This window comes from Cricetulus griseus, chromosome 8, assembly GCF_003668045.3.
Source record: "Cricetulus griseus strain 17A/GY chromosome 8, alternate assembly CriGri-PICRH-1.0, whole genome shotgun sequence".
In the NCBI taxonomy this organism is placed as follows: Eukaryota; Metazoa; Chordata; class Mammalia; order Rodentia; family Cricetidae; genus Cricetulus; species Cricetulus griseus.
The window spans coordinates 53,699,006-53,723,298 of record NC_048601.1 but is presented as its reverse complement, the minus strand read 5'-3'; the positions used below and the strand labels follow the sequence as shown (position 1 = coordinate 53,723,298).

Below are 24,293 nucleotides of genomic sequence, written 5' to 3'. Positions count from 1 at the left end.
AATAAATAAAAATGTTCCTTTCCCAAATTAAACATAATGCCCTTCCCCACTGCAGATACTGTGGCCCTGATCCACCAACCTTCCTCCTGTGGGCCCACTCAGGTTCCTGCTCCCTCAATACTGAGCACCTTCTAGAATCTCTCTGCAAGTATCAGTGATGAGGGGCTTTTACAGCAAACATCTGTCCATTGTACTCATTCTCAACTGAACCATCATAAAGACCTTTCAAACTCCACAAACACAAGGGACAGCATGGTCAACATTCTACTCCCCCCACCCTTCAACCATCCCTCAGTTATTTTTCTTCTAAACCGACTGTAATTTCTTAGAGCTTCCCACCTTCTTTTCTAGTCCACTTATGGTGGTTGGAACCTTCTCATCTCAATGGCCTCAGTTCCTGCACCTGAGCAATGGTGTGAGGGAATGATTTCATTTTAACAGTGTTGTCTAACTTACTTCTATTACTAACACAAAGGCAAAAACTACGTTTAAAAGATGCCTTAAAACCAGCCCATTTCAAGCCGGTCCTTTTCTGCCAAATCTTTTTCCACATTCAGAAACTTAAAACATACTCTGCAAAAATATTTTGTGCAAAAACTAAGTGATGACTGAATTTCCATTATTCCTTTCAAACAGCTGAAACTTCCTGAAACTGAAGCCAGTGCTTATTCTCCAAAGCTGAGGTGACACTGCATTGTGACAATCTTATTTCCCATTGCTCTCTTCCTCTTTAGGGGGTCAAGCTAGACCCCTTTCAGCCCCTCTCATCTCTAGGCCATAGAACTTGTAGGGAAGAGGCATGCTGTGTAAAGGACAGGGACGGAAGGCTGAGCTTATCCAGCCCCATTCACTAAGATCTCAGAGCGAAATCCAGGCTCTGATTGGCTCTAAGGCTGGTGAGAAGCCCTGAGGCCTACAACACAGTAGGAGTGTCAGAGCTCTCTAGCCCATTGGAGGTGACAATAGCCAATGTCTCCCCTTCCTTTGGACTTCGTAGTCTGGAGACAGCAAACTGCTTCTACATCTTCAACAGGACAGGCTGAACTCCACCTCTAAGCCTCTGCTCCTACTGTTCACCTGCCTGAAAATCCCACCCACCAAAAGCCCTGTCTTCTCACATTCAGGCAGACCCTGCCTAACTAAGGTAAGGAGCATGCTCTGCACCACCCCTGGCCCTAGGCAGCTGGCATGAGCTTCTGGTGCTACATGGTGACATCATGTCATGAGCCCCAAGCTGGATATATTGCCTTTAACCAGAGCTGTATATACCCTCAGAGAGGGGCTTGTCTACCTGCCTTGTGTTCCAGTAATGATCCCTGAACAAAAGTAGACACTCCCAGTCTCTACTCTTACAAACTCTCAAAAAAGATGGGTAGGAAGGGCAGCAGCAACTCAAGGCCACACACCAAAGCACCCACCCAGGGCAGAGTCTGCCCTCTATAGTGACTCATTTAAAAACAAATAATCAAATTTCAAGTAACAGACCAGATTCTAGTCAGCAAGGGTTCGTTGACTAGAACAGCAAGTACTCCAAAGCCTTCTGAAAACCCTGTCTCCACTGTATCTTGCAGTCCCCTCTTCAAGGCTTTTGTTTGTGTTTTCTACAAGCAATTGTTTGAGAGGAGCACAACAGAGCAGCATGGGTGCCAGCTCCACAGTGGCCAGGGTGTCTTGGGAGGGTCAGATTAGGTGGCTGAGGTTAGTGCCAGCACTGCTCTTCTTCCATTCTTGAATGGCAGCTAGGGTAGTACTGCTATAGCTGAATGACACTTCTGCTTCTTCTGGATCCTGAAAAGCAGACGACTCCCTACCTGAGCTGTCAGACCACAACCTTCTGCTTCATCTTTTTCATGTGCAGACATGGAAACACTGTGAGGCAAACAGTCTGGCCCACACCTGCAGCCTACACCGCACCAGACAGTGTCTGCTGCATGGAGTGCCACTGTCCCAGAAAGCAGTGGCTCGTGACTCGTATCACTCAGAAGTAAAGGCAAGCACAGCAGCAGTCAGGCAAACCTCTCACAGCCTCTGTTTCCACTCCCCCAACATACCTGTCGGAGGGGCTTTAAAGGCGCCTTCTGAGGGGTCACTTGAAGAAGGTGGAGGAGCGATGGGCACAGGCATGGAGGGCACAGAAGTGGTAGATGGAGGGCTGGTAGGTGCAGGAGTGGTTGGTGCAGGAACTGTGGGCACAGGGCAAGGACCTGCTGAAGGCTGGCTGGAATCCTTCATGCGGTTCACCACACTTTCAGACAGCTTTGGGAAGAAGTGAGAAACGGGGAGTTACATGACTGAAACCTTGAAAATTCATCTCTAGAACTACTGAATGACTTTTTTGAAAAACCAGCTCCAATAATATAATTCGACTCAAAAGCCTCTCTCAGTGTTCAGTGCCAAACACACCTAGAATTCCAAGCCTATCCCAGGAAGTCCCCACTGGGTTCTGCAGCTTTTTCTCCATCTTGTCACCCTCTATACACACCCTACCCTTGGGGTTACATGACTCACATCCCTTACTTCCCTCTCAACCAACCTCACTGGTCACTCCTATCTATCATCAGTGGTCCATTCAGGACAGCTCAGTGTTCCCTTCCCAGGAGCCTTGGGGTGCACTCAGGTGGAGCACCAGCTCCCCCCTCTCTGCACCCACTGTTACAACACATGCCGGGGAACAGCATGCCTCCACAACCCTGCAGGCCTGGCCTGTTGGTGTGTGGAAAGTTCCAGCACTGACACTCATTCCTCACCTGCTCTAGTCACCACACACGGCAGATAATCAAAACACTTGTTGATTCATTTCACCTGATTCCCCTAATGAAGCCTTGGTAACTGAAACACTCACTTTCCAAAGTAGGTAAAATGGGCATGAGGGTGTCATAAAACAGTTTACATAGATGAAGTAGTGAGCTAGAGATAAATCCCAGATAAAAACCCTTAAGAGTTCACTTCAGTAAATATTTATTAAGTGCCTAACATTCACAGGCTATCATAAGGCACAGCTGAAGAGAGACATTAAAAATGGCTTCAGGACAAAAGGCACAATCAGCAGTTCTATTTCCAGATACCTATGGAAAGAAAGCAGCTTCCTGTATGCACAGGGTTGTGCTAGGATGCTCACTGTGGGAGGCAGACAAATCCAAAATGCTGCAGCAGAACCAGGTGTGGTGGTACCTGCCTTTAGTCCCAGCATTTGAGAGGCAAGAGAATCACTGAGTTCCAGCCCAGCCTGGCCTACAGAGAGAGTTCCAAGACAGCTACAGCTACACAGAGAAACCCTGTCTTTAAAAACCAAAGCAGGGGGAACATCCAGGACGAAATGAGTTAAAGAACTCAGTGCATACTGTTACGAATCTCTGTTCTGGTCACACTCCTCCCATTCCAGACCCCATCCCTCAGAAAGCCTTACAAGGATCAGCTCCTCCCCCAGAGCTGCTCAAGACCACGCCTACAGGGTATTTAAGACCTGGTCACCAGGCATGGCGCCCCTGTGATCTCTCCCCTGCCTTCCCAAGAGTCACCCAGGAGTTTGCTTTGTTTTGTTTATTAAATCTGGATTATTAATTAGGTTTTATTTGGCTTATGGCATCGGCAGAGGATACCCAATAACTGGGGATCCAATACATATCACATACTTTCTGTAAAACATCAAGAACCACCAAAGACTGAGACAGATCACACATGCACTCTCAGGAGTGTGACACACTGCTGACCACCAGCAAGCCTCAGGACTCTATCTCGAAGTAAAAAGACAACAACTATAAAGATGCAAGCAAATCTTACTAAACTGAATAAGCATACAAACATGTATAAACACAAATCCACAGTGAATTTTCACATCTCTGCACAGATGTACATACAGGTTCCACTCAGAGGGGCAGGCCACATGGCTCCTCATCAAATCCCTAGACAGGAAATGGGCAAGGTGTGTGTGTGTGTGTGTGTGTGTGTGTGTGTGTGTGTGTGTGTGTTTCTGTGTTATCTATGTGCATGTGTGTTTATGCCTTACTTTTTTCTTGCCATGATCATTTCTTTGACATCTAAAGAGTATATTTATAATTGAAGGTATACAAAAATCAAGGAACTGATGATGCAGGGCAATCCCACCCATCGGTAGAATAGAACAGACAGCCCAGAATGAACCTGTATGTCTATGGCCAACTGATGGTACAAAGGGTTATGTAGCTAGCTAAATCTGGTCCCTAAGGATTTGTGTTGGAAGTTTGGTCCTCAGTGTGGCCATGCTGGAAGGTGATGGGACCTCTAAGAAGTGGGCATGGGGCTAGCCATTACCGTTCTCCACTCTTTGGCTTCCTGTCTGAGATGTGATGTCTCTCTAGCATTCTGCCACTCTTGTGATTTGCCATGAGGTTAGGCAGCCAGGAGATTCCTCACCAGAGTTAGCAAGCACCCTGGGTCGCTGAACTTTCAGTCATCAAAACTGGGAGCTAAGCCAGGCATGGTGGTGCACACCTTTAATCCCAGCACTCAGGGAGGCAGAGGCAGAGGCAGAAGTATCTCTGTGAGTTCAAGGCCAGCCTGATCTACAAAATGAGTTCCAGAACAGCCAGGGCAGTTATACAGAGAAACCCTGTCCTGAAAAACCAAAATCAAAACGAAATAAAACTGGGAGCTAAATAAGCCTCTTTTCTTTGTAAGTACTCAGCTTCCAGGTAGTCTAGCACAGTAGCAGAAAACAGATTGTCGACAGCACAGGGAAAGAGTAGCCTCATCCATAATAATATATAGACAACCTGATATAACTCACACACAAAGTAAAAGAGTTGGACCCACACTAAAATATACATTAAAAGACTAATTTAAAACAGATCACTAATCTGAAAGAAGGGGGAAAAAACTCTTAGAAGAAAACAAAGAGGTAAACTGAATGACTTATTTTTGACATAGACTCTTAGATATGTTACCAAAAGTAAAGGGAACCAATTATGGATAATTGGATTCCATAAAAATTAAAGTTCTGTTTATCAAAAGAAATTCTAAAGCAACTGAAAAGATAACCCACAAAATGGATAATACATTTGTAAATCATACCTAACAGGGGACTTGTATCTAGGATATACAAAAGGAGCTCCTACAATTTACAACAGGAATAAAAATGGCCCAACTGAAATAGAGTGGTGTGGTCTGGCTCAGTGTCATTCAAAGGCCTACATGATGAAAGCTGGTCCTTAGGGTGTCACTACTGGGAGGTGGTGGAATCTTTAGGCAGTGGAGTCCAGTAGAAGGTGCCCTCAAGAGATTGCGGGACCCTTCTGTGTTCTCTCCTTCCTTCCTGTTTAATGAGGTGAACAATTGGTTCTGATGCATATTCTCATGATGTGCCACTCTCATCAGTGTCCAGAGTAATGAAACCAACAGTCATGGAGCAGACTCATGAGCCAAAGTAAAACCTCCTGACGCCTTAACTACCTCAGGTATTAGGTCACAGTAACCCAATGCTAATACCATGGACAAAAGATCTGAACAGAAAGTTCTATAACAAAAAGAGACAAAGAGCTAAGAAGAACATGAGAAGATAGTTAATAACATCATCAGTCATTACTGAGATACAAAAATCATGGCACAATGAGAGGACACTTCACATCCATCAAGATAACTGCAATCAAATGTCACAACATGGTGTCACAAAGCTATGAAGATCAGAAGCCTCACACTGTGGGGTATAAAACAGTATAGCCAGGACAGGGAAGAGTCCAGAAAGCTCTCCAAAAGTTAAACATAGACCATATGATCCAGCAGTACCACCACACAGGACAAGCCAAGGAGAAAAGAAGCATGCCCATATATACCTCTAATGTTCACAACTGCTTATCCAGAGTGGCTGAAAGGAACCACCCAGATGTTCAACTAATACATAAATAAGTAAAATAAAAACACAGATACAATGGAATACTATTGAATAATAAAAAGGAATGAAATGTTGATGCATAGCACAACACAGACAACCCTAGAAAACATGCTAAGTGAAAGAAGCTAGACATTGGCAGACATAGCCTATATGACATAGACCTTCATCCAGGAAACTCTCCAGACACAAAAAAAGGAATTATCAGCAGTCTGGAGAGAGTGGGAGAGAGGGAGGGAGGTAGGGAGGGTGGGAGAGAGGGAAGGGAGGGAGAGAGGGAGAGAGGGAGAGAGGGTACACGCAAACACAAACATGAACAGCCCAAGGGTGAACAGCAAAAAGAGATGCCCTGGTGGTGGGTTCTGGAAGGCAGGCACAGGGCAGGCAAGAGAAGCTACAGTGTCAGACTGCCTTGCAGGTTTGTTATGGAGGTGAAGTGAGAAGGAGAGGCTAGTGGACAGGGAGAGAGCACAGCTACTGCCACCAATTCTTGTAGGAAGACAATAGTTACAAAAGTGGGCTGGAGAGCTCATACAAAGAAACTTCTCTGATGAAGAGCCAAACTATTGTAAAAGCTATGAGCAAAGCAGGAAGTTCAAGGAAGGCTTACAAAAACAGGACACAAGAGCAGTGTGGCAGGGAGTGCCTGTGCTAGGGATGTGAGAAAGGCCTATAGCATGAAAGAAAGACTAAGTGGCTGCTGCCTCAACTGGTAGGTATGAGTGAGAGCTAGGACTTAAAGAAGAGAAAGGAGTGGGTAAGAATGAAAAGGGAAAGTTAAGAGACACTTCTAAGAAGGTAACACATTAGTGTGCTGAGACCAGAAAAGGGAAAGAGCCTTCAGAAGCCAGCCAGTTTGTTCTTTCTCTGAGCTATAGCAACTGAACACAATTGGGAAAGCGGAGGTCAGTTCAGAGCAAGAGGAACCAGCCACATACTGAGGTCAAGGCCAGACAAGGTGCACTGAGTAGAATGTTCCTGCAGGGAGCCTCCACTGTGTGAACATGGCTAGATGAAAAGAAAATGTGGGCATCTACTACTGTTCAGGAAACAGCTCCTGAAAGCTGATTTTTAATGTTTCAGAAAATCAATTGATTTCATGAGGGCCATTTGAAATTGACCCTGGGAGGGAGTATTTCCACTACGGAAATTTGGGAATCAACAAACCCTACCAGTAGGGCTCTTTCTGAGATGGAGGAGGGAAGTAGACCAGGGTAAAAGGTCAAGTCTGACTCCAGGGCAAGAGGAGGTCAAGGTGAGGGCTGCCATGGGTGAGTCACAGGCTCTGATTTGCCAGTCCTGGCATACGTGGCATCAACAGAACCACACTGCTTGGTGAGTGAGGGGTTAAGGAAAACATTGGCACAGTTCTTGTTGGCGGTAAGAGATTTGTAATATTTTTTAATGTTGCTACAAAATACAGCAAGTAATATTTTTAATCAACAAAAACACACACACAGTAGTCATGCGAGAATAAACACCATCTGGGCAGTGCTCCCTGCACCAACAGAACCAGAACAGAGGCCTCCAGAGCCAGACGGGGCTGGGTGCTCAGTGCCACCAGTCCTCAGGTCACTGTTCCACCAGAGCTAGCCAGAAAGTATCCAGTGTGGTCAGCAGAGAGCTGTGGCAATGGACAAGGATCTCTTTCTCTGAGTTTCCCTTTCCTGACCTAAGATAGGAGCATGCTTAGGCTGCTGGCTTCTTCAGGAGAAAGGGTTGTGCGGTTGGTCCCACCTGGGTTTGAATTCTTGCTACGGTCCTGACTAGCTGCATGACCTTGGGCAAGGGCCTTCTCATCTCTAAATCAGTTTCTTCTTCTGTGATATGGAAATAATTAATGGTAGCTTCAGGGCTCCACTGAGGACTAAACTGCAGAAAGCAGTTGAACAAAGAAAATATCAATGTGAGTTACTCACACCAGACTAATACCAGTTACAATCCAGGCCAGACACATGCCAAACACACACAGGTATATGAACTAAGTGAGTACAGGGACTTTGAAAGCAGTGTACCCAGACTCCAATGACCTTGTGCAAGTTTCCTCCCATAGTGTCCAGAATCCACACACAACAATGGTGGGTTCTATTTAAAGCACCTAGGTCTGATACCTGGGCCTGCACTAATGCTGTCACAACAGGGTACTTTAAGGAGAAGGGGTCTTTTCCTGCCACCATGGCATGCCTGGCTAGCACCTTCACAATTCTCCAGTGTGAGGTAAAGTCCAAGAAGGCCTTCTTTCCTATTTTTTTCTTGCCACACAGGCCTCTTCCAAGTTCCCTGGTGGTGGTATGTGGGAAGGCACACAGGAGGAAAGCCAAACAGCAATTGCAAAAGGCCAGAACTGAGGCCTCAGGCTAAGTCACAACAGTCCTTCATCACAAATGTTTCCAGAAACCCAGATTCCTCCAGATCCTCAGAACCAAAACACTACCTTCACCCAAGAGCAGTCACAATTTTACAGTTCCCAGAGAGAGGACAGACAGCTGCATAGTCTGAGCAAGTCATGTGGCCACCCCACAAATGAAAGCTGTGGGAGCTGGTGATTCTTTACCAAATGAAATATCCAACAGAAGAACTGAGACGCGTCCGCTAACCCACTGAAGATCAGTCAGAGGAAATACAGGGTATGCACTAATGCTCCAGGGAGCAAATGCCTGGCACTCACCACAGTCTTCTCACTACTCCTCCCACCACACCTACCTCCCAGCCCTGGTAATCAAGATGCAGAGCAGGTGAAGGAACCACCCCACCATAAAACAGGCCACTGGACTCCTGGGTCCATGCTTTATTCTGCCTTCCTCTGTCCTGGAGCAAGGAGTATTTGTTCTCAAAGCAAGAAAACATGTGCTTACCATGCAGCCCTCACCATACAGCCCTCAGTAGGCTAGGCAAAAAGGAAATTTGGCTCATCTCCCTCATCAAAACGCTGCCTCCACTCCCCACTCTCTCCGTTCTCTGCCTGGTTTTCTTCAGGGAACTTCACAATCTGACACAATATACATTTGATTTCCTGTATACCATCACCAGATTATAAGCTCCATCCAAGGCAATCAGGATTCCACTTTGTTCTAGCTGCATCCTCAAGCCTAAAAAAGTTCCCAGGCACATTAGAGGTGCTAAACTACTTGCTAAACTAAACCAGACAGTGGTGCCATACGCCTTTAATCCCAGCACTCGGAAAGCAGAGGTAGGTGGATCTCTGTTAGTTGAAGGCCAGCCTAGTCTACAAAGCAAGTTCCAGGACAGGCTCCAAAGCTACATAGAGAAACCCTGTCTAGAAAAACAAACAAACAAACAAAAAAAGTTAAATAAAATAAAATACTTGCTAAATTAAATGTGAGTAAAGGTTCAAGTACATAAAAATGCACGCATGCAACAGAGTATCACTACTCAGATTTCCTTTACCATGACAAGATATCTGAGATAATCAACTTCAAAGCATGAAAGGCTTATTCTGGCTCATGGCTTCATTTAGCCCATGGCCCCTGGCTCTACTGCTTTGGGCCTGTGGTGACTCAGTATAACCTAGCGAAGGGGACCTATCCTATTTAGCTTTAATGATCAAGTCATCTGAGAAAAGGGCCTAGACTGAAGAACTGCCTAGATTAGACTGGCCTGTGAGTATGTCTGTGGGGGGTTGTCTTAAATACTAATTATTTGGTGAACAGCAAATGATATTTGGTGAACAGCCCCTTGAACAGCATCATTCCTAGGCATGTGGTCCTGGGCTCCATAAGAAAGCTAGCTAAGCATGAGCCTATGAGCAAGCCAACAAGTAATGTTCCTCTACAGTCTCTGCTTCAGGTACCTGCTTTAATTCCTTGCCCTGACTCCCCTCAATAATGGACCGAGACTCAGAAGTGTAAGTTGCTTTAGATTTGTATTTTATCACAACAGAAAGGAAACTAGGGCAAGGCCTAATTCACTTCTAGAGCAGCTGAGAAGCAAAGATCAAGGAGTGGGGTTCCAACAACCCCTTCAGAGGCATACTTCCAATGACCTAAATTACTTCCTCAAGGAGTTTACACCCAGCCATCCAAAGGCCCCATCTCCCAGTACTACCATAGACTATGGAAGCAAGTTTCAGCACATGGCCTTGGAGGCAACATCTAAACCAAAGAAGCATGCCAAGTTCTTCAGTATCAACTTCTCAACAAGCTTATCATCAATCGGGGTGAGAAGGACAGACGGAACATAGTCACAGACACACAAGCAGTTCAGCTAAGTGCTCAGGAGCTCCAGCTCTTGGGGAGATGCCTAAATGAGTTCCTTGAACACATCCCACATTGAGGGAAAAACAGAAATGTGCTTTGCAATCAGAGGTGGGATGGAGGGCGGCCTTCAAGAGCTGGGAATGGCACAGGCAAAGGCACACAGGGAAGGAACGCAGAAGTCCTGAGGTTCTGTCACAAAGATCACTGGTGGGTATATTTAAAAATTAAGGTACAAAGGCTTGCTGGGCTCCACCTGATGAAACTTCCAGATGACAAGAAGCTAGAGTTTATTCTGCCATCAACTGGAACCACTGCAGCTTCTGAAAGGACTCAGCCAGGATTTTCTCTGAACAAAGGAGTCTAGCAAAAGAGAAAGGGACTTGAGACAATGGAAGTATGGAGGAAGTGTGGCAACACAGGAGTACAGATCAAAAGTGCAGGCTGGGATGTGTACTTGCTGGAGAGTGGACAAGAGGGGATGGATACTGAAGACACTAAGGAAGAGAAATTAGTTAAGACTTGTCTGAAGGCACAGACAAATGAAAGAGCAATTCACAGAACAGCATATACAACACATCTCACTGCACAAGCCACACATCTCACTGCACAAGCCAAGGGAAGAGCACGTTTGTATATAGGCTTGTCTGAAAGGATTCATGAGAAATTGTGAACAGTTGGCATTTAAAAATAAGATGTATTCTGCAAGAAGAAAAAAGTCATAATGTAATGGAGGAGAGAAAAGATGACAGTGAGGCTCTCCGCCTGGCTTGCTGTAAAGAAGGAGGTGTCACTGCTGAGCCAAGAACAGCCAATGTGTGAAGTATTCTGAATGCATCCAAGTAGCTCTGACCCTCTGCCACCCCAGAACAGAGGAAGAAATCAGGGAGGGACCCTGTGAAGAGCCCGGCCAGGCCGGACTTGAGGAGGGAGGTCACTTCTCAAACTCCAGAAACAGGCAATGTGCTGGCTATTCTTGGTTGTCAACTTGACTACATCTGGAACAAAATCCACAAAATGGAGGACACACCTGTGAAGGATTTTTTGCTTAATTTGAAATAAGAAGATCCACTTCTAATCCAGCTCTTTGAGGTAGAAAGACAAAACTTTAACCCATATCTTGAGGCAGAAAGATACAACTTTAATTCAGATCTTCAGTCCAGATCTAATCTAGGCCATGCCTTCTGCTGGAAGACTATATAAGGACATGGAAGAAGGAAGATGCTCTTTGCCTGCTTGCCCTTGCCTTGCTAGCAAGTCTATTCCTTCACTGGCATTAGAGTCTACCTCTTTGGGATTCCAGTGTATATATTCAAGACCAGCTGAGACATCCAGCTTTGTGGACTGATCAGGTACTGGATTCTTGTACTTTCTGTTCACAACCAGCCATTGTTGGATTAGCTGGACAAAGCTTGTAAGTCATTCTAATAAATCCCCTTTATATAGAGAGAGAGTAAGAAAGATTCATTCTATAAGTTCTGTTACATAGAACAGTGGTTCTCAATCTTCCTAATGTTGTGACCACTTAATATGGTTCCTCATGGTGTGGTGACCCCCAACTAAAATTCTTTTCCTTGCTACTTCAGAACTGTAATTTTTGCCACTGTTATGAATTGTAATGTAAATATTTGCTATGCAGATGGTCTTAGGTGATCCCTATGAAAGGGTCATTCGACCCCTAAAGGGGTCATAACCCACAGGTTAAGAACTGCTGCTCTACAGAACCCTGATCAATACAAGCAATAGAGCTAGAACAGAGGCAGACAAATCCTAGCATCAGACCCAAATGAAAAAGCACTGTGCTGTACAGGGATCCCTTGAACAAACACCACATGCCAGGTTTCAGCTAAATGAATTTTCTGTGCATGGCCATTTTAAACTAGAAGAAAACAGTCAGGGAGGCTGGAGAGCCACCCATGATCAGATGACCTAAGTGCTAAGACCAACACTCAAAATAAACCCTAGCAATAATAGTGACACCTGTACAAAGGAAGGCAGGAACATGGTGCTCCCTGAAGGAGAGAAAACCATGCTATGCAAGGGCTGGCTCAGGAATTTGCCGCCACATTGCCTCCATTGATGAGCTTTATGGAGCCGGAAGAGGAGGAGTGGTACCTAGGAACTCAGTAAGCAGTCAATATGAAAACTATTGCATTTTCAGCCTCACAAACCTTACTGTCCAGACATGATTCAGAAGTAACAATGTGGAAGCAGCTTTGTAAGTTCATGAAGTAAGGTGTCAGCTCCCTTATGGGCAGGAGAGGTGCCACTAGGGATAAGAAGTGGTTGGCTGGCCAGCCAGGCCTACATGACCAAGGTCTGTTCACACAGTACCATGTTTTCCAAGGTCTCAAGGGTGCCAGGCACTGTACAAACCCTAGACAACTAGGAAACCAAATGTATTCTGTGCCCTCTCCCTGCCTGGGTCCATGGCTCCTATGGGCAGGGGCACTGGCTCAGCTGTGCACCAAGGCAGTGTCAACTAGCTGATCTCTAGAGGAAGCAGTTTACCTGACATCTCATTGAGTCAAGCTCTTAGGGCCCAGAGACCCTAACCTTTGAAGAGGCACTGCCTAATCCTGCAGTGCTAAAGACTCCTCTCCTTGCTGGGGCTGTTGCCTTGGAGACAGCGTTCCTAGTCCTTCAACTTCTCATGGGCTGAAATTAGACCCACCGGCTGCTCAGCACAGATGTAAATCCCAGAATGTCAGGACAAGAAAAGCCCTCAGGGACCTCCAACACCAAGCATGGCACATGACACCAACCACAGCACACACAAGTGCCTGCTGGGGCCAGGTGGGTGATAGAAGCAAATAAAGCAAGCCTAGCAAAGAAAAGCAAATCATGTAAGGCTCTGTAGTGGGAACAGTGCTAAGGGCAAAAGGGGGACAGCCGCCTTGTCGCTCACACAAAGTGCTGCCATACGGAAAGACACCAGACTGTCAATGGGTTTTTTTTTTCCCTTCCAAAAAAGCTAAGAATCAAATTATGTAAAGCCTCCCAATTTTTAATTGGTAGCAATTAATTCAAACCTATTAATAACATACAGTTTCTGGGCTCACGGTTGGGGGCAAGAAAACCAGCCAATGTCTTCAAATTCTATCCAGCTAGGATCACACTGATCTATAGTAGACACTGAGCCATATCTAAGTGACTCCTGCTCACCAGGCAGAAGGGAAGGGGCAAGAAAGAGATCGTGTTTGGCTCAGGGCAGGAATTAATAGGAAGTAGATAGGTCTGCAGGTACCACAGAGGCTCATTCAGAGGGCAGCCCCTTACCACAGTCCTAAGAAGAAGGAGATTCAGCCAATCAAAGGGGGGAACAATTGATCCAAAGGGTGGAGCTATAGGCCAGACCAGGAAACAGTGCAGAGCATGACAGGAGAGTGTTGCCCCCGGCCTGGCTGGATGAAAGGGTGCCAGCACATGGAGCACCCAGTGACCCAGGCACAGCGACAGACCTTTAGCCCAGAGACAAAACTCAACTGTGACACAGGTCAGCCCTGACTCTGAACTGTCTACCAGAAGAAACAGAAACAGGCTGCTTCCAAGAGGACAAACCAGGGCACAGGGATGAAGTTTTCCTAACCTGTCTCCTTTGAACCTGAGTTTTATGACCATTTGACAGAAAATTGCCCAAAAGCCAAATGGAGAGAGGAGGTATGGACCTGAACTGGGGGGAAAGTCGTAAGAACAGGGCTGGAGATGTGGCTCAGGGGAGCTTGCCCAGCAGACACCAGGCCCTTTGATCCATCCCTAGTACAGGCAGTTTTGGGGAAGAGTATAAAGAAAAAAGGACAATGAAACAGAAACTGTTGGCAAGACTTGTCACTAAAGATTGAAAAGAGAAATGAGGGAGACTGCTGACTTTATAGATGAGGGTCCTTTCTAAGGGGGTAGAGGAGGGGTGCAGGCAGGTCCCATGCAGACAGTGAATTAGATGCACACACACACACACACACACACACACACACACACACACACACACACACACAGCACAGCACATGAGCCACACAAGGCGACATGAACAGGCCATTTGTAACAGCTCTGGGCTGGAAACTCTGATTCCAGAAGGTTATCAGTTAATGAGTGAGAATGGTAGAGAATGACTGGGGTTGGGATACAGGGGGAACAAAGGGTTGAACCAGAAAACACCCTGAAACTTCTGTCAGACCCAGGCAAAAAAGCAGTGTCCTAGATTGCTTTCTGCTGCTGTGATAAACATGCTGACAAAAGCAACCTAGAGAGGAAAGGGTTTATTCCAAATTACAGGGCAGGAACTTCAGCAGGGGAGAGACAGGAACCACAAAGGAGAGATGCTTACTAGCTTGTTCAAGGTTCAAGGTCAACTACCTTTCTTATACAGCCCAGAGCCTACTTGCCTAGGGATGCTACCACTCACAGCATCATACATTGGTTAGCAACCAAGAAAATTCCCCACAGACATGTCCATAGGCCAATCTGATAGAAGTAATTCTTCAATTGAAATCCTTTCTTCCCAATAATCAAAGTAGGCACCACAAACAGAAACTGCAGTTTTCATCCTAGACCCAGAAATACTAAAAGAGCAGAGCTCTCCGGACAAATGATAGGACTTGCCATCCTCAAGGATCAAGGATGCCTCCAGAGCTACACCTTTATTTCCCAAATGAGGGTATAAACCTTCCAACAACCACCCCTACATCTATACTGCTTTTTGGGTTCTATGACACAGTTAAGGTGCACTGCAAAATTTTATCTTACCTGAGAGCAGCATTCCCAACTCAGAAGGTTATATGGAAGTCCCTGCATCTCTTTATGCTGCTTAAATGTTACTACTGGCTATATAGGGGTCAAAAGCAAAAAACAGTATCTCAAACTGTGTGCACTGTCCTCGACTGCAATCTCATGCAGTCTAGTAATGGGGAAAACAAATGATCCAGAGACAGATATTGAAGTTTAAGCTTCAAGTTGACAATCAGAGAAGCAAATCGGCCAAGCCAGCAGATCTTACCTCTACCAAGCTGAAATGGCAATCCTGTTTCCACAAATCCTCAGAGTCAAAAGCTCTGCATTCCTGTCTCCTCTTCCTTATACTCCTTTCTCCACCCAGCCATATCCTCCTGTCTCCACCTCCCTAGTGCTGGGATTAAAGGTGTGTGATCCCAAGTGCTGGGATCAAAGGCATAAGCTCTGTTACTCTTCACTCCTGTGTAGGCCAGGGTGGCCTTGAACTCAGAAAGATCCATCTGCCTGTCTCCTAAATCCTGGGATTAAAGGTGTATGCCACCACTGCCTAGCTTCTATAGCTAACTAGAGTGGCTGGCTTTGCTTTCTGATACTTCAGGCCATCTTTACTAAACCATAAACATCACCACATATTCTGAATCTGGGAATTAGGAGTCAGTGGGGAAGAGTACCAGGGGGAAGACTGGGCTTGGTCTGCCTCAAGTGAGGAACTACAGAAGGACCTAAAGTGTTCTGCCTCCCAACAGAACTTGCTTTTCTTTGTCTCCTAATACCTCAAACCACAAGATGTGACTAGTGTCAGAGCAAAATTGATCAGAACTGCCCATGTGAAGCACTTAGCCCAGGGACTGCTGTACAGTGTGCACTCGGGCACTGTGTGCTGGACTCTACACTCTAACTCAGACAGCCTTCATTGGAAATGGAAAGAAGCTAGTTGCCTGTCTCCTGGTTTTCCAAGTTAGCATTTCCTTTTGTGGCTCCATCAAACTATACTCACCTGTCATAAGTCTAGAAGAGCTTTACAGCTGAAAGACACTGGAGGGGACTTGTGCTCAAACCCTTGAATGCACCTGTGCTAAATGGATGCACAGAAATGCTAGATCCTATCTGTCCCTCTCCAGGGTCAAGGCCTTTGTCCAGATCTTCCAAGATCACTGGTTTGTCTCACTGACTTTCAGCAAGTCAAACTAAGACCAAGGATACAACCAAAGAACAGACATGGTAGACCAAACAGGATCCTAAGCACAGAGTAACATCTATCAAGAGCAAAGAAAGACATGGAACAGGAAAAGGGGATAGTAAGTATAGAACATGATTACAGCACAGATGTGGGACATCTGAGGAGGCAAGCTCAACACTCTTGACAACAGTATGCTGGAAAAGAAATCTGCTGCACAAATATGAATTAAGTCCATGAAGCTCTGGAAAGGTATGAATCTCATGCTCAGCTGCCACAGTACCAGCTGTCAATCCATTAAGCCAAGTTTGGAATCCAAAATGTACAGCATAATAAACCAGACATTCCAATTTTTAAAAATTAATCTTTGTCCTTAGAATTTCTAATAGATACAGTGTACAGGAGCTGGAAGGAAGGGGAGACTACCAAACCCTTAAAGGGAACCCACACACAACCTATAACTAACATGCTTAGCAAAGGAAGACTCAATGCTTCCTCCTTAACTTTAGGCAAGGACATTATTCTTACCACTTCCATTCAACATACACTGCTGAGTCTAGCCAGTGCAATAAAAGAAAAAGAGAGTTGGCAACATGGCTGAGGATAAAAGCACTTGGCATAAAAACCTGACCTGAGTTCAATCCCCAGGACCCAAACTGGAAGTCAATAACCAATTCCCAAAAGCTGTCCTTTGACCTCCATACACTCACCATATACCCGAGCACAGGCATGCATACACACTAAGATTTTTTTAAATGAAAAAAAAAAAAAATACAACTTGGAAAGGAAGTCATTCGCAGACATTATCTTAACCATAAAATATTCTAAGGAATCAACAAAAAAGCTGCTGGGATAAAGGAGCTCAACAGTCTGCAAGATTAATATGCAAAAATCAACTACATACAAGCAAAGGAAAATCCAAGGATAGAATTAAGAAAATAATTTCACTCACAATAATACCAAAAGAACAAAACCCTTTGAAATACACTGAAGAAGCACACTACTGTGTACTCAAAGCAAAAAGTACTGCTGAGGAAAATAAGGAGAGACACACTAACTGGAGATACTTTTCATACCCACAGGCATACAGACAATGCCACTGCTAAACAAATGTGGGGACGTGGAGATGGCTCAGTAGATAAAGCACCTGCCCCTCCAGCATGAAGACTGAAGTTTGGAGCCCAGACCCATGGAAAAGCCAAAGAAACATGGAAGCCACCTGTATTCCAAGCAGAGATGGGGGTTCTGGGGTATGGTAACTGGCTAGACTAGCTAGACATGGCATGCTCCAAGGTTCACAGTGAGACTCTGCTTCAATATAGGAAAATGAAGAGCAACTGAAGATCCAATCAATTTTGAGTCTCTACGAGCTCATGCACACATGTACATGTCACCCACACATGTACACATGCAAACACACTACACACATCCACATGCAAAAAGGCAATAGCAATTCCCCAAAGTGAAGTATAGATTTAATCACAACAGGCTTCTTTTTTATAAAAGTTGACAAACTAATCTCAAAATGTACATAGACATGCAAAGGGTTCAAGGCAATTTTGATGAACAAGGCCAGAAGCTTTGTACTGCCAACTTCTGAAACTACGGAACTATAGCAATCCAGACAGTGTGGTCCAGGCACAAAGACAGATACAGGGATCAATGGAAAGAACTGAGCATCCAAAATAACTTCATGTTCATTCGATGCATTTTGTGAAGGCTCCATAGTAACTCTATGGGGAAAACAAGTCTTCTCAAGAAAATAGTATAGAAAATAGGTAGGTATCTTATGCAAAAAAAAAAAAAAAAAAATGTATTTCTCGGGGTTCAGCAAACAGATACTTGAATGAAGTCCAATGCACAACTGACCTCCTACACAGATTTTTCAGTGGCACATTGCTATAACCATGCATTGACAGCAAAACTGGGCAGTTATAACAGACTTTCTGGTCTACAAAACCCAAGTACTTACTATGTCCTTCCTGGAATGATTTTGTCAATCTTAATTTTAAAACTACCTCCATATACACCATATACAAAATCTAACTCAAACAGATGATGGACCTAAATAGCAAAAACTATAAAACTCTAAGAAAGAAAAAAAAAAAGAGAAAGACATTTTCATGACTTTAAAGTAGGCAAAGTTTTCCTAGATACAATACCAAAAGTACAATCAATGGTTTTTGAAGTTTAAAATTACAAACACTTTGCACTTCAAAGACTGTTATAAAAACAGAGAAGCAAGCCACATATTGGAAGAAAAAAAGCTTCAAATTAGAATGTAAGAAAGGGTTTGGATCCAGCAAAAAGAAAACATTACTCAATGATAAAAAAGACAACCCAATTAAAATGGGAAAAGTCCTGAATAAACATTTCACCAAAGAAAGTCTGTGGGCAGCAAATAAGCCCATAAAAGATGCACACAGATCCTTACTAGAGAAACACAAATTCAAACCACTACACGAATGCTATTTCACAGCACTTCTAGTCACTACAACCAAACAACAGCAAGAACAAATGAGGGAAAGAACACTCAGGTATTGCTAGGAAACACAGAAGATGAGATAGTCACTTGAGGAACAACCTGGAAGTTTCTTAAAAGTTAAACTTGACCTTGTAAGAATGACCCAGAGAGTAGACTCTTAGGTTAACATGCATAGGAAATGGCAACAAATAACAAGCAAACGTCCACAGCAGCTTTATTCATTACAACTTAGAATGGGAGCAATACAAATGTCCACCAACTGGTGACTGACTGAATGAATGCACTATATACCCATACAACACAGTAGCCTTCACCAACTAAAACTTTCATGTGACAGGCATACACTACCACCAACAAAGCAATGCTAAAAATGTTTAAAAGGAGCTGGAGAGATTGTTCATTAGTTAAGAGAACTGGCTGTTGTCAGGACCTGGGTTCAATTCCCAACACCCACATGGTGGCTCACAACTGTATGTTACCTCAGTCCCAGGGGATCCAACATCCTCTTCTGGCCTTTGTGACACACAGATATACAAGCAGACAAAATACTCATACACATAAAATTTAAAAAAGGAAAAGGCTTTTTTAAAATTAAAGTGTGGCTCCACTACTAAGCCACACTAGGGCTTAGCAGTAGAGCTCTTGCCTAGAATGCATAAGACTCTGAGTTCTATCCCCACATTACAGAAAAAAATTACACTAAGCAAAAGAAGCCAGGCATATAAGATATGCAAACCCACCTACACAGATTATCCACAAAAGGCAAATTTATAGAGAAAAGAGTAATTGTTACCCAGAGTTGAGGATAAGCAATAGGGAGTGACCTAGGCACAAGATAGCTTTCAGGTCTCATAAATATTCTATAAGTAGATTAGGTGACAGTTGCCCAATTCTGCGCATTTACTAAAAAGTTTTGTAATGGTAAATCTATATTTAAAATACATCTCAGTACATGACTGTTTTCTTTAAAAGGAAAAGCAAAACAAAACAAAAATTGACAACACCCAATCTTTGAAGACCACTCCTGACTAGAGATCTGCAACGTGGCCTCCAGACTAACATGTTCACAGCCTTGCTTGGCATCCAGGCCCAGGCTGATCCTGCCACATGGCAAGCCTTGCCAGGCATCCTTACCCCTCATGGAGGCCAACCATGTTAATGTCACTTCAGAGTCAGAGCTTGAGCCAAGTCTTGCACTAATTCACTATATGACCTTGGGGTTGATTCCTATTGTTGAACTTGCTTCCTCCTTTGTGAGATTCGAATGACTAATGACCTCTAAGATAGATGAGAACAATGACATTGTACAGGTCAGCATGTGCAGAAGAAATACCCTTAGTACACTTGGCACGGCATTTAGCACAGTATACTAAGTATTCTTCCCAGGGCGGCTCAGATCATATCTAATCAGTGAAGCATTTCTTCACCAACCTACCTCAAACAAGTATAAGTCCTACTACTTTCTGCATGCTTTTAATTCCTTCTCAGAACCTGCAGCTTTTAAATTTCTTCCCTTTTTGTTTTCTTTCCAGTCTCCAAGATGGCAGAGGACCTGGCTTTGTTCCTCATCTCTGTAAGACCAGACCAGTGCTGGGTAAATAAAATGTTGGCATTTGCTGAGTAGCTCAGAAGTGCTCTGGCAAGTAGCCTCCCTAGCATCTGAATGTTTTGGGATTGTCTCCTGTGTATCTGACTAATCTTTCATCGTATTTCCCTTCCCCGGTGGTCCAGAACCTGCCTCATAGGTGTAATGAGTAATGATAAAGTTTATCTAGCCAGAAGGCTGGAATGAGCCTGGGCACCTGGCTAATTAAGTAGGTTCCCGAAGTGTGTGGTGAAATAGGGGGTGAATAGCTGAAAAGGAGAAGTGGTTTGGGAACTATGAGTAGTCTAGATTTCAACAATCAACCAAGTTCAGCTAAATTACTAGGATGGCAGCTTATACAGGGTGGAAAAGAAAAAAACAGACATTTATAAGATATTGTTGCCTTCTCTTATAAGACCACCAAGTTCAACATACAGACTGAAACAATCTTCATGTATTTCATGCATGCTTGCTCTGAAATCAGTTGAATATAATTGCAGCATTTTGCATTAATCAAATTTCTTTTACCTTCCACAGAATTAGGGCTTGAACTCGATATGTAAATTTATGTAAATTAATGTTCAAATGTGCAAGGCCCTAACACTTGATTTTAAGGAAGCAAGAGCACTGAAATCAGGCCCCGGGGATTAAATACAAGTGGTCTCTAAGAATTTTTTTTTTTCCTGAAACACCTAGGGCAGATATTCTCTTTTGGAGTCTACCTCTTATTGACTTCTCATGTGTTCACTAGAGTAACTGCTTTATTGATCTAATTGTTAAAATATGTATTATTTATTTTTACTTATCTGAAGACCGAGTGAACTCCTCAACCCTCAAGTAACTACTAATAACAACAGGCCCTCCACCAAACACTTCTTTACCTTAATGTTTTTTCTTCCTCTTTAAACCCAGGCACACTAGACATGGCTTTCCCAACAAGGGGCCAAGCACCTCACTGACTGACCCTGGAAAAGCCATTTAGTCTCTCAGATTAACTAAAAAAGGAAGCTAAAAACTACTGAAGTTCCCCCAGTTTCATTGCCTATAAAAGTAAGTAAGTACTAACATTCCTGACAGGCCAGGCAGAAGCAAAGTAAAAATTTCAGACTGCTAAACATGTATTATCAGGCTGGAGGGAGTCTGATAGATCTAGATTAGTCCCAAATGATACTCAAATGGTGCCTTAGGAACCAAGCTTGATATTCCATCTTTATACTAGAGTGTGGAGAAACTAGGCTGTAGAAGGAAGGCTCTGTGATTAAAAATGCTTATTGCTCTTCAAGAGGACTTGAGTTTGGTTCCCAGCACCCAGAGGCAGCAGCTCACAATAACCTACATCTCCAATTTCAGGAGCTTTGACCCTTCTTTTGGCCACCCTGGGCATGTGCACGAATGTGGTACACATACAGACAAATACAGACAAGCAAGCACGTGCAGGTACACACACACACACACACACACACACAGAGAGAGAGAGAGAGAGAGAGAGAGAGAGAGAGAGAGAGAGAGAGAGAATATTTTTGAAAAGCAGAGAAAATAATTGTAAAGACTTTATACTCTACAGGATTATTATGAGAACCAGAAACAAAAAGTCAGGGTCACCTCCAATGGTACTTCTCTAAACCTGTGAAGACTCAGGCCTGCATCACCCCCAAAACAAGAAACCCAGTAACAAAGGTGAAAAATATCCTGAGCCAAGGCTATCTTCCTAAATTCTACCTCAATTTCTTACCTCTCAGCCTTCAGCAGAAGCCATCTTCCCCCATTTAATCCTTGCCACAAGCCAAGTCAACAACACCACCTGGGCAGCACCTAAGAAGCTGGATATTCTGAGAGGCCTCTACAAAACATTCTGCATGTCTTCTACACAGTTTCCTTGGTAGTACCCAGGATAACCTTCCCCTCTTAATCTCAAGTGGGGCAAGTGAAATTCAATAAACAACTCATTCATGTAAGGTCACACAACTAATGAGCTTAGATGTTATACCCTTGGAAGTCTTTTTCTGAACCTTCTAATTCACCTAGACTCAACTCAGAACATTTTGTTTAAATTTGATTTATTTCACTGAGTTCATTCATGTAAGCACTTAACAATTATACACCAGGTACCCACTATGTGTCACACATAGGTGTAGAAGCAAGTACTGCACAGAATAAACTACTTTAGTCTTAGGCCTCCTGCTTTTCTACCTAAGTGACCCTGGACAAGTTATGCCAATAGCACCTCAGTTCTCGTAAGTGACAAAATGGACTAAGAGACCAAACTTAGTGGTGTGTGACTTAATCCTAGTACTCAGGACACAGGCAGGCAGATCTGGGAGTTCTGAGCCAGCCTGAGCTAAACAGTGAGACCCTGTCTCAAAACAAAACAAAGGAGGGGACACTAACAATTTTACTTCTCATAGGTCTATTGAAAATTAGTATCTGTAAAGGGCTGCCACTCTGCACTAAAACAGGAGCTTTTATTCTTCTAAGTTCTGGGGATAAAGAACTTCAGCCAAGGAAGCAGCCAGAACTGTAATGGGAAACCCAATAAACACAATTTGTTTCAAACTGTGCTGAGTGCTGTGAAAATTATAAACGTGTGACAGTGCTGTAGGAAGCTGCTTGAGACTCTGTGGTCAAGGAAGGATTTTTGGATGACATCTGAGCTGTAACACGATGATTGCCAGATTAATGGTAACTGAAGAAACATCAAAAAGATGGGATCTTCTGGGGAGAACAAGGAGGTCCTGAAGCAAAATAAGTGTATTATGAAGGTGAGGAACAGGCCTGGAAAGGGATGAAGGGGTTGGTGGGGCACCAGGGCAGCTTGTAAAAGCAAGTGAGGCGTTTCCTCCTCTTCAACATGGTAGAGACCCACCATTAAGGTTTTAGGAGAAGGGTGGATGAATTATACGGTAGCTAAAACTCCCCCTTTTGGGGCCTCACGAAGGCACGTTATCAAGACTGGAAATGGGGGAACACTTTCAAGAAGTGCTACAGCACACGCAACCAGTCGCACACACCAGGCGAGATGCGGTAGAGAGCGGAACAAATCCGGAAACGGGGGAGCAGAGCCATGGCGTGGAAACCGACTAGAGGCGGCCGGCTGCCCACAGTGCCAGTGGCCTCCCCCATCTATCTGGTCCCTGAACGGCGGCTCCCGCTCCCGCCCGCAAACTCCTCGGGCCCGCGCCCTCCCGCCGCGCCTCTCACCCGGATGCCCTGCAGCACCCGGACCCGCTCCTCCTCATCCATCTCGAAAGACACCCTTCGGGCCTCGGCGCTCTCGGCGCTGCCCATGACAGTAGGCAGACAGGGCGTGCGGCCACGCGAGCCGGCTCCACAGCAACCAGGACGACGCCGCTCCGCACCCTAGACTCTCCACTCGGGACACAGGCCAGCAACACCGCGTTCTATTGGCTGCTGCTGCTGGCGCGCGTTGCCTTGTGGGAGTTGTAGTCTAGCATTCTGGCGCCACTGGAGGGGGGGCGTGGTTCTCAGAGGCCAGGGTGCTTGTAGGCTGAAAAATTGGATAGAGGGTGTAACAGACACTGAGGCAAGGTCAAGGTTTCTTATAAATGTTATCCAGGAAGCAAAGCAAAGGTCGTGTTCTGAAAATAAACTAGCAAGGATGCTGAAGCAACTGCAAGGGCTGAGCAACAACTCCCCACCACCACACACACACACACACACACACACACACACACACACACACACACACACACCAACCCCAATTCCACTCCTACCCCCGGAGACCTGCCTCCTTAGGTTTCAGTCATGAAGGAAACAAACACAAGTAGTGAATTTAGTGTAGTACTTGGGAAACTGCACCGTAATACCGTGAGACAAATTAATAAATGATGGTAACCTTATAGAGCTTTGAGACCTAAAGGTGAGTGTAGTTCATCATGAGAAGGCCAGGGAAAAACTATCCTAGGCACCAACTGTTAATCCCAAAGATTTGAGGAGAAAGACCCCCCCCAACCCAAATCAACATGGCCAAATTAATTAAAGCAAGCAATTAATTAAAGCAAACTTTTTTGTGTACACAGACTGCTCTCCCTAAGGCGGGGTTCAATAGGTCAGACTTGGACATAGGCAAGATAAGGATTTTATAGCTCAGGAGGAGGGAGATTCCAAATGCAGAGTTGGGCAGGCAAATAGTTGGGGATATAAAAGGAGTTGTCATAACAACCTCTCATGAAACGAAGACAATGGTTGCAAGGTGGTCCTAATAAGGTAGTCAGTCATAACAA

The 24,293-nt window shown here is 44.5% G+C and overlaps 1 protein-coding gene across 3 annotated transcripts in view; it reads right to left on the bottom strand.

Annotated features, from left to right (window-relative positions):
* Positions 1-23,447, bottom strand: part of Chchd6 (coiled-coil-helix-coiled-coil-helix domain containing 6) — a 225,450-nt gene extending 202,003 nt beyond the window's left edge. For 2 of the 3 annotated variants that reach the window (XR_004771040.1, XM_027428847.2), the window contains exons 1-2: positions 23,251-23,446; positions 2,052-2,256 (exon numbers count right to left, since the gene is read on the bottom strand). Coding sequence is in view for 2 of the 3 variants with exons in the window: in XM_027428847.2 (XP_027284648.1) it covers positions 2,052-2,256; positions 23,251-23,337 (292 nt within the window). In the remaining variant the exon portion in view is untranslated. Of the gene's footprint in view, positions 1-2,051; positions 2,257-23,250 lie in introns of all 3 variants that reach the window. The other variant, XM_027428846.2, reaches the window with a different exon arrangement.
* Positions 23,448-24,293: the final 846 nt, after the last annotated feature.